The 13,763-nt window shown below is 40.0% G+C and overlaps 1 protein-coding gene and 1 non-coding gene across 2 annotated transcripts; both read right to left on the bottom strand.

The window, feature by feature from the left end:
* Positions 1-899: 899 nt before the first annotated feature.
* On the bottom strand, positions 900-1,330 carry LOC129634064 (60S ribosomal protein L10-like). The gene has a single exon (XM_055556024.1). It carries the CDS (start codon positions 1,313-1,315, stop codon positions 971-973), a length of 345 nt encoding a protein of 114 aa, XP_055411999.1. The 5' UTR covers positions 1,316-1,330; the 3' UTR covers positions 900-970.
* Positions 1,331-1,332: 2 nt separating this feature from the next.
* Positions 1,333-1,466, bottom strand: LOC129634588 (small nucleolar RNA SNORA70). The gene has a single exon (XR_008705771.1). It is a non-coding gene; the product is annotated as a small nucleolar RNA SNORA70 (small nucleolar RNA).
* Positions 1,467-13,763: the final 12,297 nt, after the last annotated feature.

The following is a 13,763-nucleotide window of genomic DNA, read 5'->3' as shown; positions in this document are numbered from 1 at the left end:
CTCAATTGTCAAAATGTATTGGTACATTATGGTATTCCTTTTGTTTTTGACATTTGTAGGGGCTGTAGATGTCCTCTTTTGACTACTGATATTAAAAATCTGACTTTCCCCCTCTTTTTAAAAATTACTCTTGCTAGGGTTTAAAATTTTTTCATTTTTTCCCCCAAAGAATGAGCTTCAATTTTATTAATTATATGGATTTTTAAAAAAATTCAAGTGTGGTTGATCTACAATGTTGTACTGATTTCTGCTGTTCAGTGCAGTGATCCAGTTGTGCATTTATATACATTCTTTTAGCATTCTTTCCCATTATGGTGTATCAAAGGGTATTGAGATAGTTCTCCGTGCTATGTAGGAAGACCTTGTGGCTTATCCATTCTATATGTCATAGTTTGCATCTGCTAACCCCAACCTCCCACTCCCTGAATTTTCTATTCTAATGATTTCTGCTTGTCGTTTCCACTTTCTTTCAGTTTGCTTTTCCGTCACCAGCTTCTTGAGTGTAAAATGTGCACAACTGCTTGTGAGTCAATTTGTTGTTGTTTGGTTGCCGAGTCATGTCTGATTCTTTGCCGCCCCGTGGACTGCAGCATGCCGGGCTTCCTCGTCCCCCAGAATCTGCTCAGATTCATGTCCATTGAGTCGGTGATGCCATCCAACCATCTCATCCTCTGTCATCCCCTTCTCCTTTTGCCTTCAATCTTTCCCAGCACCAGGGTCTTTTCCAATGAGTTGGCTCTTTGCATCAGGTGGCCACACTGTTGGAGCTTCAGCTTCAGCATCAGTCCTTCCATTGAATATTCAGGGTTGATTTCTTTTAGGGTTGACTGACGTGATCTTTGTGCAGTCCAAGGGTCTGCATTTTACTTCACTGATTCCTAAGATGTTGATATTCACTCTTTTTTTTTTTTTTTTGACAGGAAATAGCATTTATTGGTGAGCATGATTAAGGAGGGGACAGCACTGATGCTCATGAGTGCAGGGCCCGCCATGTGTCCAGGGGACCACAATTAGGGATGTATTTGACCCCACAGCCGTCTGGGATGAGTCGCTTTTCTGCCACCATGTTCTCAAATTCATCCACGTTGAACTTGGTAAATCCCCACTTCTTAGAGATGTGGATCTTCTGGCGGCCAGGGAACTTGAACTTGGCCCGGCGGAGGGCTTCAATCACATGTTCCTTGTTCTGCAGCTTGGTGCGGATGGACATTATGACCTGGCCAATGTGGACCCTGGCCACTGTGCCCTGGGGCTTTCCAAAGGCACCGCGCATACCTGTCTGGAGTCTAGATTGGGAAAACAGCAGGCCAGTCATGAATGCCCACTAGAAAGAGTTGTCTCCAAGGTCCCTTAGGGCAACCTGTACAGGCAACAGGTTACATACACTACCAAGGAGGCTGCTGTTTGCAGCCATTGCACACTGGGCCCCCATGGGGAAAGAGCACAGTCGGCTTAATTGGCTGCGATGATGTTCACTCTTACCATCTCCTGCTTGACCTTGATTTATGGGCCTAACATTCCAGGTTCCTATTCAATATTGTTCTTTACAGCATCGAAGTTTACTTTCACCACCAGGCTCATCCACAACTGTGCCTCGCTTCTGCTTTGGTTAGCCAATTAAAAATTATAAATCTATTTGTAAATATTGCTTTAATTGAATTTCCAAATTTGGAGATTTACTATCTTTACTATAATTTAGTTTAAATACATTTTCTAATTTCTATTTTGACATCTTCTTTGACTCAAGGATTATTTTTAAATGTATTATTTAACTTACAGTTGGAGATTTTAAAATTCTCTTTATATAATTTATTTCTAATTTAAATCCATTGTGGTTGGAGGACATACTTTGAATGATTTCAGTCCTTAGAAATTTGTCAGGTTATTTTTCTTCTTTAGTCTGTAATAGGGTGGATTACATTGATTCTAAAGCAGTGAACCAGCTTTATACTTCTGGACAAAATTGACTTCGTTGTGATTTTTTTTTAATGTGTGTTGCTGGAATCTATTTGTTAATATTTCACTATGGATTTTTGTATCTATATTCATGAGGGCTATCAGTTTATAGTTTTCCTTTCTTGTACCATCTTTGCCTACTTTTTCTTTTTTATATTGGCTTCCCTCATAAAATTAGTGTGGAAATGCTTCTTTCTTTTCTCATTTGTGGAAGAGATTGTGTAGAACTGCTGCTATTTCTTCCATAAATGTTTAGTAGAACTCACCAGTGAAACCATGGGACCTGATATTTTCTTTGCTGGAAATTTTAAACTGCAAATTCAACTCGTTTAATATATATAAGATTGTCCCAGTTATCCATTCCTTATTGAGTGCATTTTGGTAGATTGCATCATCTCAAGGAATAGGCCTATTTTATCTAAATTGTCAAGTTCATTTTCAGAGAGTTGTTTGTATACTCCTTTATTATTCTTATCATGTCTGTGGACAGTGTAGCAATTTCCCCTCTTTCATTTCCGATATTGGTAATTTGAATCTTTTACATTGTTTATCTTTGTTAGTCTGGCTAGTGGAATATCAACTTGACTGATCTTTTCAAAGAATCAGCTTCTGGTTTCATTGATTTTTTTCCCCTCCCCACCCCCATTTTCAACTTCATTGGTTTCTGCTCTTTTATTTATTATTTCCTTCCTTATGTTTATTTAGACTTCTTTTTTTTTTTTGCTTTTCTTTTTTTGATTCTTAAGGCAGAGATTTACATGACTGATTTGAGTTGTTTTTTTAATAAAAAATGTAATGCTGTATAACTCCTTTTAAGCACAGCATTAACTATATCCCACTCATTTTGATATGTTGCTTTTCATTTGTACTTAGTTTGACTAGCCCTTTTTACATTTTAAACTTTTAAAAAATTTGTGCATTTTCTATTTCAAGTTGTTTTCATCATAGATTTGTCCTATTCATTAACCTGTTCAAAGAACCAAATTGTCTTTTCCCCTCTTTTTGTTCAATCTCTAATGTTGATTATTTTCCCTTATTTTATTTAGGTTTATTTCTGTAGTTTCTTTTCATCTTCTTAAAGTGTCCATTAATTAGCTCATTAATGGACAGTCTTTCTTTGTTATTAACATATACATTTAAGCCTTTAAATGTCTAAATACTGCTTTTTTTGGGGGGGGGGTTGCACAAGTCTCAATATGTTATAAAGGTCTCGATAGCATTTTATTGCAGTTCAGTGTTAAAAAATATTTCCTTATTTGGCTTCGTTGGGTCTTAGCTGCGGCACATGGAATCTTCGCTGTGTCACATGGGATTTCTCGTTTCAGTTCAGGGACTCTCTGGATGCAGCTCGTGGGCTTACTGGTTCCATGGCATGTGGGATCTCAGTTCCCTGACCAGGGGTCGAACCACCGCCTACTGCCACTCTGTCCTCAGGGCTCTCTTGTCCCTCCTGGTTGCCTGGTGCTCAGGCTGTGGGTCGTAGCTACTTCCTCCCCCGTCTTTGATGAGATCAGCTGTATCTCGAAGAGTTTGTTTCACAAAGTGATGCCAGAAGCAGAAATGTGCTCTCAGCTTTCATGCCCACCGCCTCCACAGCAAGACTGAGTAACAGTGGTGGTGCAGGCTGTTCCTCTGCTCTTCCTGATACTTACAGGAGCAGCTTGAGAGTTGTGCTGTTTAATAAGAATTTTGCTGTTGCTGTTGTTCAGTCGCTCAGTCATGTCCGACTCTGTGATCTCATAGACTGCAGCACACCAGGCTTCCCTATCCTTCACCATCTCCTAGAGTTTGATCAAACTCATGTCCATTGAGTCAGTGATGCCATCCAACCATCTCATCCTCTGTCGTCCCCTTCTCCTCCTGCCCTCTATCTTTCCCAGTATCAGGGTCTTTTCCAATGAGTTGGCTCTTTGCATCAGGTGGCCAAAGTAGTGGAGCTTCAGCTTCAGCATCAATCCTTCCAATGAATCTTGAGGGTTGATTTCCTTTAGGATTGACTTTGAGTAAATAATCTATCAAGCTTAGGAAGTTTCCTTTGGCTCAAAATTTAGCTTTTAATCCTCTAATTTGTTGTTTTAATTCATTCCATCCATTGTTTCCTTAATATTGACACATTCTTGCTTTCTTGGAATAAAAACTACTTGATCATAAGGTATTAGTTTAATATATATTTGATTTAATGTTGTAATGTTTTACTTATTTTTCCATCTGTCTTAAGAAATGAAAATTATTCACTTCTCCTTTTAGAATAACTTAAGAAAGCTTTTGCACCAAGGCTATGTTAGCTTCATGAACTGAATTGAGGAAATTTCTTTTTCCAAGACATGGAATCCTTTGAGTAACACAGACTTGATCCTTATTTCAATGTTAGTGAACATTAATTTGGGAAGCCACCTGGGTACCATCACTTAGATATTGTGAACATTAAAATTAATTTGGATCTTGCTCGTGGTGATCTTGAAACCCAGGTAATTTGGGACAACTCCTCTTTCGATGACAGCAAGAGAAGCTAGATAAAAACATTCTACTTGAAGGGATTGGAGACATAATGAGACAGTTAAGAATTCCTGGGCTAGAGTTTGGCAGGCTTGATAAACTGAGGAGGTTAAGACTTGCACTTTGCACTGATTCTCTTACTGGGAGAAGTCGCCGATTCAGTATGGGAGTTACTGAAAGACCAAAAGTTACTGTCTTTGAAAGTAATATGTTTGGGCTGTTTTTGATATTTTCTCTCTTTCTTTAGTTTTCTGCAGATTACCACGCTGTGTGGTCTCTTTTTACTTTTCCCACTTGGGTTTTAAAAATTTTAAATCTCTTCTTGATCCTTTTCATCTATTTGGGTAAATTCTAGGGTGCTGTTTCTTCATGATTATTCTGCCCTCTAAATACATCCTGTTGAATTATTGTTTTGCCTCTTCCCGTATATTGTGCTGTTGTATCACGCTTAGTCACTCAGTCGTGTCCAACTCCTTGCAGCCCCGTGGACTGTAGCCCACCAGGCTCTTCTGTCCATGGGATTCTCCAGGGGAGAATACTGGAGTGGGGTGCCATCTCCTACTCCAGGTGACCTTCCTGACCCAGGGATTGAACCCATGTCTCCTCCATCTGCATTGGCAGGCAGCTTCTTTACCACTAGCGTCACCTGGGAAGCCATATATTTATACGTGTGCACTATGCAGTCCATGGAAGTTGCAAAGAGCAGGACGTGACTGAGCGACTTCACGTTCACTTTCACTATGCAGTCCATGGAAGTTGCAAAGAGCAGGACGTGACTGAGCGACTTCACGTTCACTTTCACTATGCAGTCCATGGAAGTTGCAAAGAGCTGGACATGACTGAGCGACTTTACTTTCACATAGTCCCACTTGTTTCTGTTTTTGCTTTTCTTTTGGTATTATATCCAAAAAATTGTTGCCATGATCAGTGTCAAAGAGTTTTTAACCTGTGTTTGTGCCTAGGAGTTTTATGATTTCAAATCTTGTGTTTAAGTCTTTAATCCATTCTGAATCAATTTTTGTGAGTTGTGAAAGATAAGTATCCAATTTGGCTTTTCCATGTGTGATTATCCAACTTTCCCAGCACCACATTGAAGGTATCATCCTTTCCCCATTGTGTAGTTTGGCTTTCTTGTTAAACATTAGTTAACTGTGTATGCAAGGGTTTATTTCTGGGCTCTTAATTCTCCTCTGTAGGTCTTTGTGTCTATTTTTATGCCAGACATATACAGTTTTGATTACTGTAGCTTTGTAATATAGTTTGAAATCAGTAGGTGTGATGCCTTCAACTTTGTTTTTCCTTCTCAGGATTGCTTTGCCTATTTGGGATCTTTTTTTGACTCCATACAAATTTTAGGATTTTTTTTCCTATTTCTGTGAAAAATGCCACTGGAATTTTGGTAGGGACTGAATTGAATCTATAGGTGGCTTTAGGTAGTATGGACATTTTAACTAATACTAATTCTTCCTTTTCCTTGTGGTGTGTACTTGGCTCCTGTGTCATGAATTAACTGATCCCATGTATGTGACTTTATTTCTGGGTTCTCTGCTCTGTTCCTTTGGTCTGTGTGCCTGTTATGTTACACGTTATTTTAATGCACATTTCTCACTTTTTTTTTTACAAATGACTTATTGTTTATTTTATATTTATTTTAGATTATAGAAATGATGTGAGACAAAAAGCAAGTTTGAGTGATTTTCTTATTCAAGTTTGAAATGGTTCATAAAGCAGTGGAGACAACTTGCAACATCAACAATACATTTGGCCCAGGAACTGCTGATGAGCGTACGGTGCAGTGGTGGTCCGAGAAGTTTTGCGAAGGAGACGAGAGCCTTGAGGATGAGGAGTGCAGTGACCGGCTGTCGGAAGTTGACGACCGACTGAGAGGATCACTGAAGCTGATGCTCTTACAACTACACGAGAAGTTGACTTAACGAAAAGTTGCCAAAGAACTCAACCCCGGCATTTGAAGCAAACTGGAAAGGTGAAAAATCTCGATAAGTGGGTGCCTTACGACCTGACAGCAAATCACAAAAATTGTCATTTTGCAGTGTCATCTTATCTTATTCTATGCAACAACAATGAACCACTTCTCAATAGGATGGTGACGTGATGAAAAGCGGCTTCTACACAACTGGTGATGGCCAGCTCAGTGGTTGGCCCGAGAAGGTGCTCCAAAGCACTTCCCAAGGCCAAATTTGCACCAAGAAAAGGTCATGGTCACCGTTTGGTGGTCTGCTGCCTGTCTGATCCACCATAGCTTTCTGAACCCAGTGAAACCACTACATCTGAGCAGTATGCTCAGCAGGTCAATGAGGGGCACCGAAAACTGCAGCGGCTGCAGCCTGTACTGGTCAACAGAGCGGGCTCAGGTCTTCTCACGACAACGCCCAACCACACGTTGCACAACCAGCGCTTCAAAAGCTGAATGAATCGAGCTACGGCATTTTCCTCATCCGCCACATTCACCTGACCTCTCACAAACTGATGACCACTTCTTCATGCATCTCAACAACAGTTTGCAGGGAAAATTCTTCCACAGCCAGTAGGATGCAGAAAACGCATTCCAAGAGTTGGTCAAATCCCAAAGCAAGGATTTTTATGCTACAGGAATAAACAAACTTATTTCTCATTGGCAAAAATGTGTTCATTGTAATGGCTCCTATTTTTTATTAATAAAGATGTATTTGAGCCTAGGAATGGCAACCCACTCCAGTATTCTTGCCTAGAGAATTCCATGGACAGGGGAGCCTGGCAAGCTACACTGCATGGGGTCGCAAAGAGTCCGACACGACTGAGCGGCTAATACATACACACATAAGGATTTAAAATTCAGGGCCCCATATCATAGAGAGAAGATGGCGGAGGAATAGGACGGGGAGACCACTTTTTCCCCCACAAATTCATCAAAAGAACATTTAAACACTGAGTAAAATCCACAGAACAACTTCTGAATGCCAGCAGAGGACATCAGGCACCCAGAAAAGTAGCCCATTGTCTTCAAAAGGAGGTAGGAAAAATATAAAAGACAAAAAAAGAGACAAAAGAGGTAGGGACAGAGCTCCATCCCGGGAAGGGAGTCTTAAAAAGAGAGAAGTTTCCAAACACCAGGAAACACTCTCAGTGCCGAGTCTGTGCTGAACCTTGGAAGCACAGAGGGCAACATAATAGGGAGGAAAAATAAGTAAAAAATTAAAACCCACAGATTATGAGCCCAACGGTAACTCCCCCAGCGGAGAAGCAGTGCAGACGCCTGCATCCTCCACTAGCAAGTGGGGGCTGGGCAGGGAGGTGCGGGCTGCATTGCTTAGAGTAAGGATTGGGCCTGAATGCCCCTGAGGGTAATCAGACCGAACTAATTTGGGCTAGCAAACCAGACTGTGGGATAGCTACCATGTGAAAAGCCCTAAGACACCGCTAGGCCTGAGCACAGAACAAAGGGTGGAACAGAACTAGCCAGCTGCAGACCACCCCCCTCCAGTGACAGGCAGCTAGAGCTGGAAGGGGGCAATTGCAGCCCCAGAGAGACATTATCTACCAAACTGCAAGCAGGCTTCTTTGCTTACTAAGACTTCTTGGGGTTCTGGACAGCCATCTGCCTGAGAAGGTGTGCCGGTTGTACACCCAGAAAACTGAGCAGCAGGGACGGGAGAGGCGATAAGTCGCAGTGACCACGCTTGCCAAACACCTCATCACCCGAGCTGCTCGGAGCTGGGAGGGCACAAAACGCGGGCCCAACAGAGTCCGCGTCTCTGAGGACTACCTGAGTGCCTGAACCTGAGCAGCTTAGACCTGGGAGGTGCATGCATCCCAGGGCCGGCCTCGGACAGTTCCCAGCAGAGCAACCTAGAGCCTGAGCTGTGTGGGCAGGGAGGGTGCACGCGCCATGAGCAGGGGCAGGCCCAGTGTGGCTGAGACACTACAAGCACATGCCAGTGTTATTTGTTTGCAGCGTCCCTCCCTCCCCACAGCGACTGAACAAGTGAGCCTAAAAGAGTGTCCACCACCGCTCCCTTGTGTCAGGGCGGAAATCAGACACTGAAGAGACCAGCAAACAGAAGCTAATACCGGGGAACTGCCTTGGAAGTGATAGGTGCAATAGATTAAAACCCTGTAGTTAGCACTGACTACATAGGAAGGGGCCTATAGATCTTGAGAAATATAAGCCAGACCAAGAAACTATCTGAAAATGAACTGACCCCACACTACCCACAACAACACCAGAGAAAGTCCTAGATATATTTTTACTATTTTTACCATCATTCTTTTCTTTTTTTTTCTTTTTCTTTTCTTTTTTTTAACTTAAAAAAAAAATTTAAGTCCTCTATTACTCCTTTAATTTTCATTTTTATAACCTACTATTACTTTTCAAAAAAAGACTATTTTTTACAGCAAACTTCATATATATATATTTAATAACTTTTGTGACTTTTTTTTCTTCTTCTTTTCTTTAATATTGTATTTTTGAAAATCCAACCTCTACTCTAGAATTTTAATCTTTGCTTTTTGGTATTTGTTATCAATTTTGTACCTTTAAGAACCCAATCTTCAGTACCTATTTTTACTTGGGAGCGAGATTACTGGCTTGACTGCTCTCTCTCCCTTTGGACTCTCCTTTCTCTCCAGTAGGTCGCCTGTGTCTCCTCCCTCCCCCTTCTCTTCTCTACCCAACTCTCTGAATCTCTGTGTATTCCAGATGGTGGAGGACACTTATGGAACTGATTACTGGCTGGATCTGTGTCTCTCCTTTTCATTCCCCCCTTTTATCCTCCTGGCCACCTCTGTCTCCTTCCTCCCTCTTCTCTGTATAACTCCATGAACATCTCTGAGCGGTCCAGACTGTGGAGCGCACATAAGGAAGTGATTACTGGCTAGCTTGCTCTCTCCTCTTTTGATTCCACCCCATCTCATTCGGGTCACCTCTAACTCCTTCCTCCCTCTTCTCTTCTCCATGTAACTCTGTGAACCTCTCTGGGTGTCCCTCACTGTGGAGAAACTTTTCATCTTTAACCTAGATGTTTTATCAACAGTACTGTATAGAAGGAGAAGTCTTGAGACTACTGTAAAAATAAGACTGAAAACCAGAAGCAAGAGGCTTAAGTCCAAATCCTGAGAACATCATAGAACACCTGACTCCAGGGAACATTAAGCAATAGGAGCTCATCAAATGCCTCCATACTTACACTGAAACCAAGCACCACCCAAGGGCCAACAAGTTCCAGAGCAAGACATACCACACAAGACATACCATACAAATTCTCCAGCAACACAGGAACATAGCCCTGAGCTTCAATATACAGGCTACCCAAAGTTACTCCAAATCCATTGACATCTCATAACTCGTTACTAGACACTTCATTGCACTCCAGAGAGAAGAAATCCAGCTCCACCCACCAGAACACCGACACAAGCTTCCCTAACCAAGAAACCTTGACAAGCCACTGATACAACCCCACCCACAGCGAGGAAACGCCATAATAAAGAGAACTCCACAAACTGCCAGAATACAGAAAGACCACCCAAAACTCAGCAATATAAACAAGATGAAGAGATAGAGGAATACCCAGCAGGTAAAGGAACAGGATAAATGCCCACCAAACCAAACAAAAGAGGAAGAGATAGTGAATCTACCTGATAAAGAATTCCGAATAATGATAGTGAAAATGATCCAAAATCTTGAAATAAAAATGGAATCACAGATAAATAGCCTGGAGGCAAGGATTGAGAAAATGCAAGAAAGGTTTAACAAGGACCTAGAAGAAATAAAAAAGAGTCAATATATAATGAATAATGCAATAAATGAGATCAAAAACACTCTGGAGGCAACAAATAGTAGAATAATGGAGGCAGAAGATAGGATTAGTGAAATAGAAGATAGGATGGTAGAAATAAATGAATCAGAGAGGAAAAAAGAAAAACGAATTAAAAGAAATGAGGACAATCTCAGAGACCTCCAGGACAATATTAAATGCCACAACATTCGAATCATAGGAGTCCCAGAAGAAGAAGACAAAAAGAAAGACCATGAAAAAATACTTGAGGAGATAATAGTTGAAAACTTCCCTAAAATGGGGAAGGAAATAATCACCCAAGTCCAAGAAACCCAGAGAGTCCCAAACAGGATAAACCCAAGGCGAAACAACCCAAGACACATATTAATCAAATTAATAAAGATCAAACACAAAGAACAAATATTAAAAGCAGCAAGGGAAAAACAACAAATAAGTCACAAGGGGATTCCCATAAGGATAACAGCTGATCTTTCAATACAAACTCTTCAGGCCAGGCGGGAATGGCAGGACATACTTAAAGTGATGAAAGAAAATAACCTACAGCCCAGATTACTGTACCCAGCAAGGATCTCATTCAAATATGAAGGAGAAATCAAAAGCTTTATAGACAAGCAAAAGCTGAGAGAATTCAGCACCACCAAACCAGCTCTCCAACAAATTCTAAAGGATATTCTCTAGACAGGAGACACAAAAACGGTGTATAAACTCAAACCCAAAACAATAAAATAAATGGCAGCGGGATCATACTTATCAATAATTACCTTAAACGTAAATGGGTTGAATGCCCCAACCAAAAGACAAAGACTGGCTGAATGGATACAAAAACAAGACCCCTATATATGTTGTCTACAAGAGACCCACCTCAAAACAGGGGACACATACAGACTGAAAGTGAAGGGCTGGAAAAAGATGTTCCATGCAAATAGAGATCAAAAGAAAGCAGGAGTAGCAATACTCATATCAGATAAAATAGACTTTAAAACAAAGGCTGTAAAAAGAGACAAAGAAGGACACTACAGAATGATCAAAGGATCAATCCAAGAAGAAGATATAACAATTATAAATATATATGCACCCAACATAGGAGCTCCACAATATGTAAGACAAATGCTAACAAGTATGAAAGGGGAAATTAACAATAACACAATAATAGTGGGAGACTTTAATACCCCACTCACACCTATGTATAGATCAATTAAACAGAAAGTTAACAAAGAAACACAAACTTTAAATGATACAATAAACCAGTTAGACCTAATTGATATCTATAGGAATTTCACCCCAAAACAATGAATTTCACCTTTTTCTCAAGCACACATGGAACCTTCTCCAGGATAGATCACATCCTGGGCCATAAATCTAGCCTTGGTAAATTCAAAAAAAATTGAAATCATTTCAAGCATCTTTTCTGACCACAATGCAGTAAGATTAGATCTCAATTACAGGAGAAAAAATATTAAAAATTCCAACATATGGAGGCTGAACAACATGCTGCTGAATCACAGAATAAATCAAAAAAGAAATCAAAATATGCATAGAAATGAATGAAAATGAAAACACAACAACCCGAAACCTATGGGACACTGTAAAAGCAGTGCTAAGGGGAAAGTTCATAGCAATACAGGCATACCTCAAGAAATAAGAAAAAAGTCAAATAAATAACCTAACTCTACACCTAAAGCAACTAGAAAAGGAAGAAATGAAGAACCCTAGGGTTAGTAGAAGGAAAGAAATCTTAAAAATTAGGGCAGAAATAAATGCAAAAGAAACAAAGGAGACCACAGCAAAAATCCACAAAGCCAAAGCCAGACTCATCAAGAAACAAAGGGAGAAAAATCAGATCAATAAAATTAGAAATGAAAATGGGGAGATCACAACAGACAACACACAAATACAAAGGATCATAAGAGACTACTAAGCTAAGTCACTTCAGTCGTGTCCAACTCTGTGCAACCCCATAGACGGCAGCCCACCAGGCTCTGCCATCCCTGGGATTCTATCAGCAATTATATGCCAATAAAATGGACAACGTGGAAGAAATGGACAAATTCTTAGAAAAGTACAACTTTCCAAAACTGAACCAGGAAGAAATAGAAAATCTTAACAGACCCATCACAAGCACGGAAATTGAAACTGTAATCAGAAATCTTCCAGCAAATAAAAGCCCAGGTCCAGACGGCTTCACAGCTGAATTCTACCAAAAATTTAGAGAAGAGCTGACACCTATCCTACTCAAACTCTTCCAAAAAATTGCAGAGGAAGGTAAACTTCCAAACTCATTCTATGAGGCCACCATCACGCTAATACCAAAACCTGACAAAGATGCCACAAAAAAAGAAAACTACAGGATAATATCACTGATGAACATAGATGCAAAAATCCTTAACAAAATTCTAGCAATCAGAATCCAACAACACATTAAAAAGATCATACACCATGACCAAGTGGGCTTTATCCCAGGAATGCAAGGATTCTTCAATATCCACAAATCAATCAATGTAATATGCCAAATTGAAAAATAAAAGCCATATGATTATCTCAGTAGATGCAGAGAAAGCCTTTGATAAAATTCAACATCCATTTATGATAAAAATTCTCCAGAAAGTAGGAATAGAAGGAACATACCTCAACATAATAAAAGCTATATATGACAAACCCACAGCAAACATTATCTTCAATGGTGAAAGATTGAAAGCATTTCCCCTAAAGTCAGGAACAAGACAAGGGTGCCCACTCTCACCACTACTATTCAACATAGTTTTGGAAGTTTTGGCCACAGCAATCAGAGCAGAAAAAGAAATAAAAGGAATCCAAATTGGAAAAGAAGAAGTAAAACTCTCACTGTTTGCAGATGACATGATCCTCTACATAGAAAACCCTAAAGACTCCACCAGAAAATTACTAGAGCTGATCAATGAATATAGTAAAGTTGCAGGATATAAAATCAACACCCAGAAATCCCTTGCATTCCTATACACTAATAATGAGAAAATAGAAAGAGAAATTAAGGAAACAATTCCATTCACCATTGCAATGAAAAGAATAAAATACTTAGGAATATATCTACCTAAAGAAACTAAAGACCTATATGTAGAAAACTATCTAACACTGATGAAAGAAATTGAAGAGGACACTAGTAGATGGAGAAATATACCATGTACATGGATCGGAAGAATCAATATAGTGAAAATGAGTATACCATCCAAAGCAATCTATAGATTCAATGCAATCCCTATCAAGCTACCAACGGTATTTTTCACAGAGCTAGAACAAATAATTTCACAATTTGTATGGAAATACAAAAAACCTCGAATAGCCAAAGCAATCTTGAGAAAGAAGAATGGAACTGGAGGAATCAACCTGCCTGACTTCAGGCTCTACTACAAAGCCACAGTCATCAAGACAGTATGGTACTGGCACAAAGGCAGAAATATAGATCAATGGAACAAAATAGAAAGCCCAGAGATAACCCCATGCTCCTATGGACACCTTATCTTTGACAAAGGAGGCAATATACAA

This window comes from Bubalus kerabau, chromosome 19 (genome assembly GCF_029407905.1).
Source record: "Bubalus kerabau isolate K-KA32 ecotype Philippines breed swamp buffalo chromosome 19, PCC_UOA_SB_1v2, whole genome shotgun sequence".
In the NCBI taxonomy this organism is placed as follows: Eukaryota; Metazoa; Chordata; class Mammalia; order Artiodactyla; family Bovidae; genus Bubalus; species Bubalus kerabau.
This window is presented reverse-complemented; position numbering and strand designations above follow the sequence as displayed.

What these genes read in the sequence shown, in the direction of transcription:
- LOC129634064 (XM_055556024.1), bottom strand. Translation starts at nt 1,315, where the DNA reads ATGACTGGCCTGCTGTTTTCCCAATCTAGACTCCAGACAGGTATGCGC.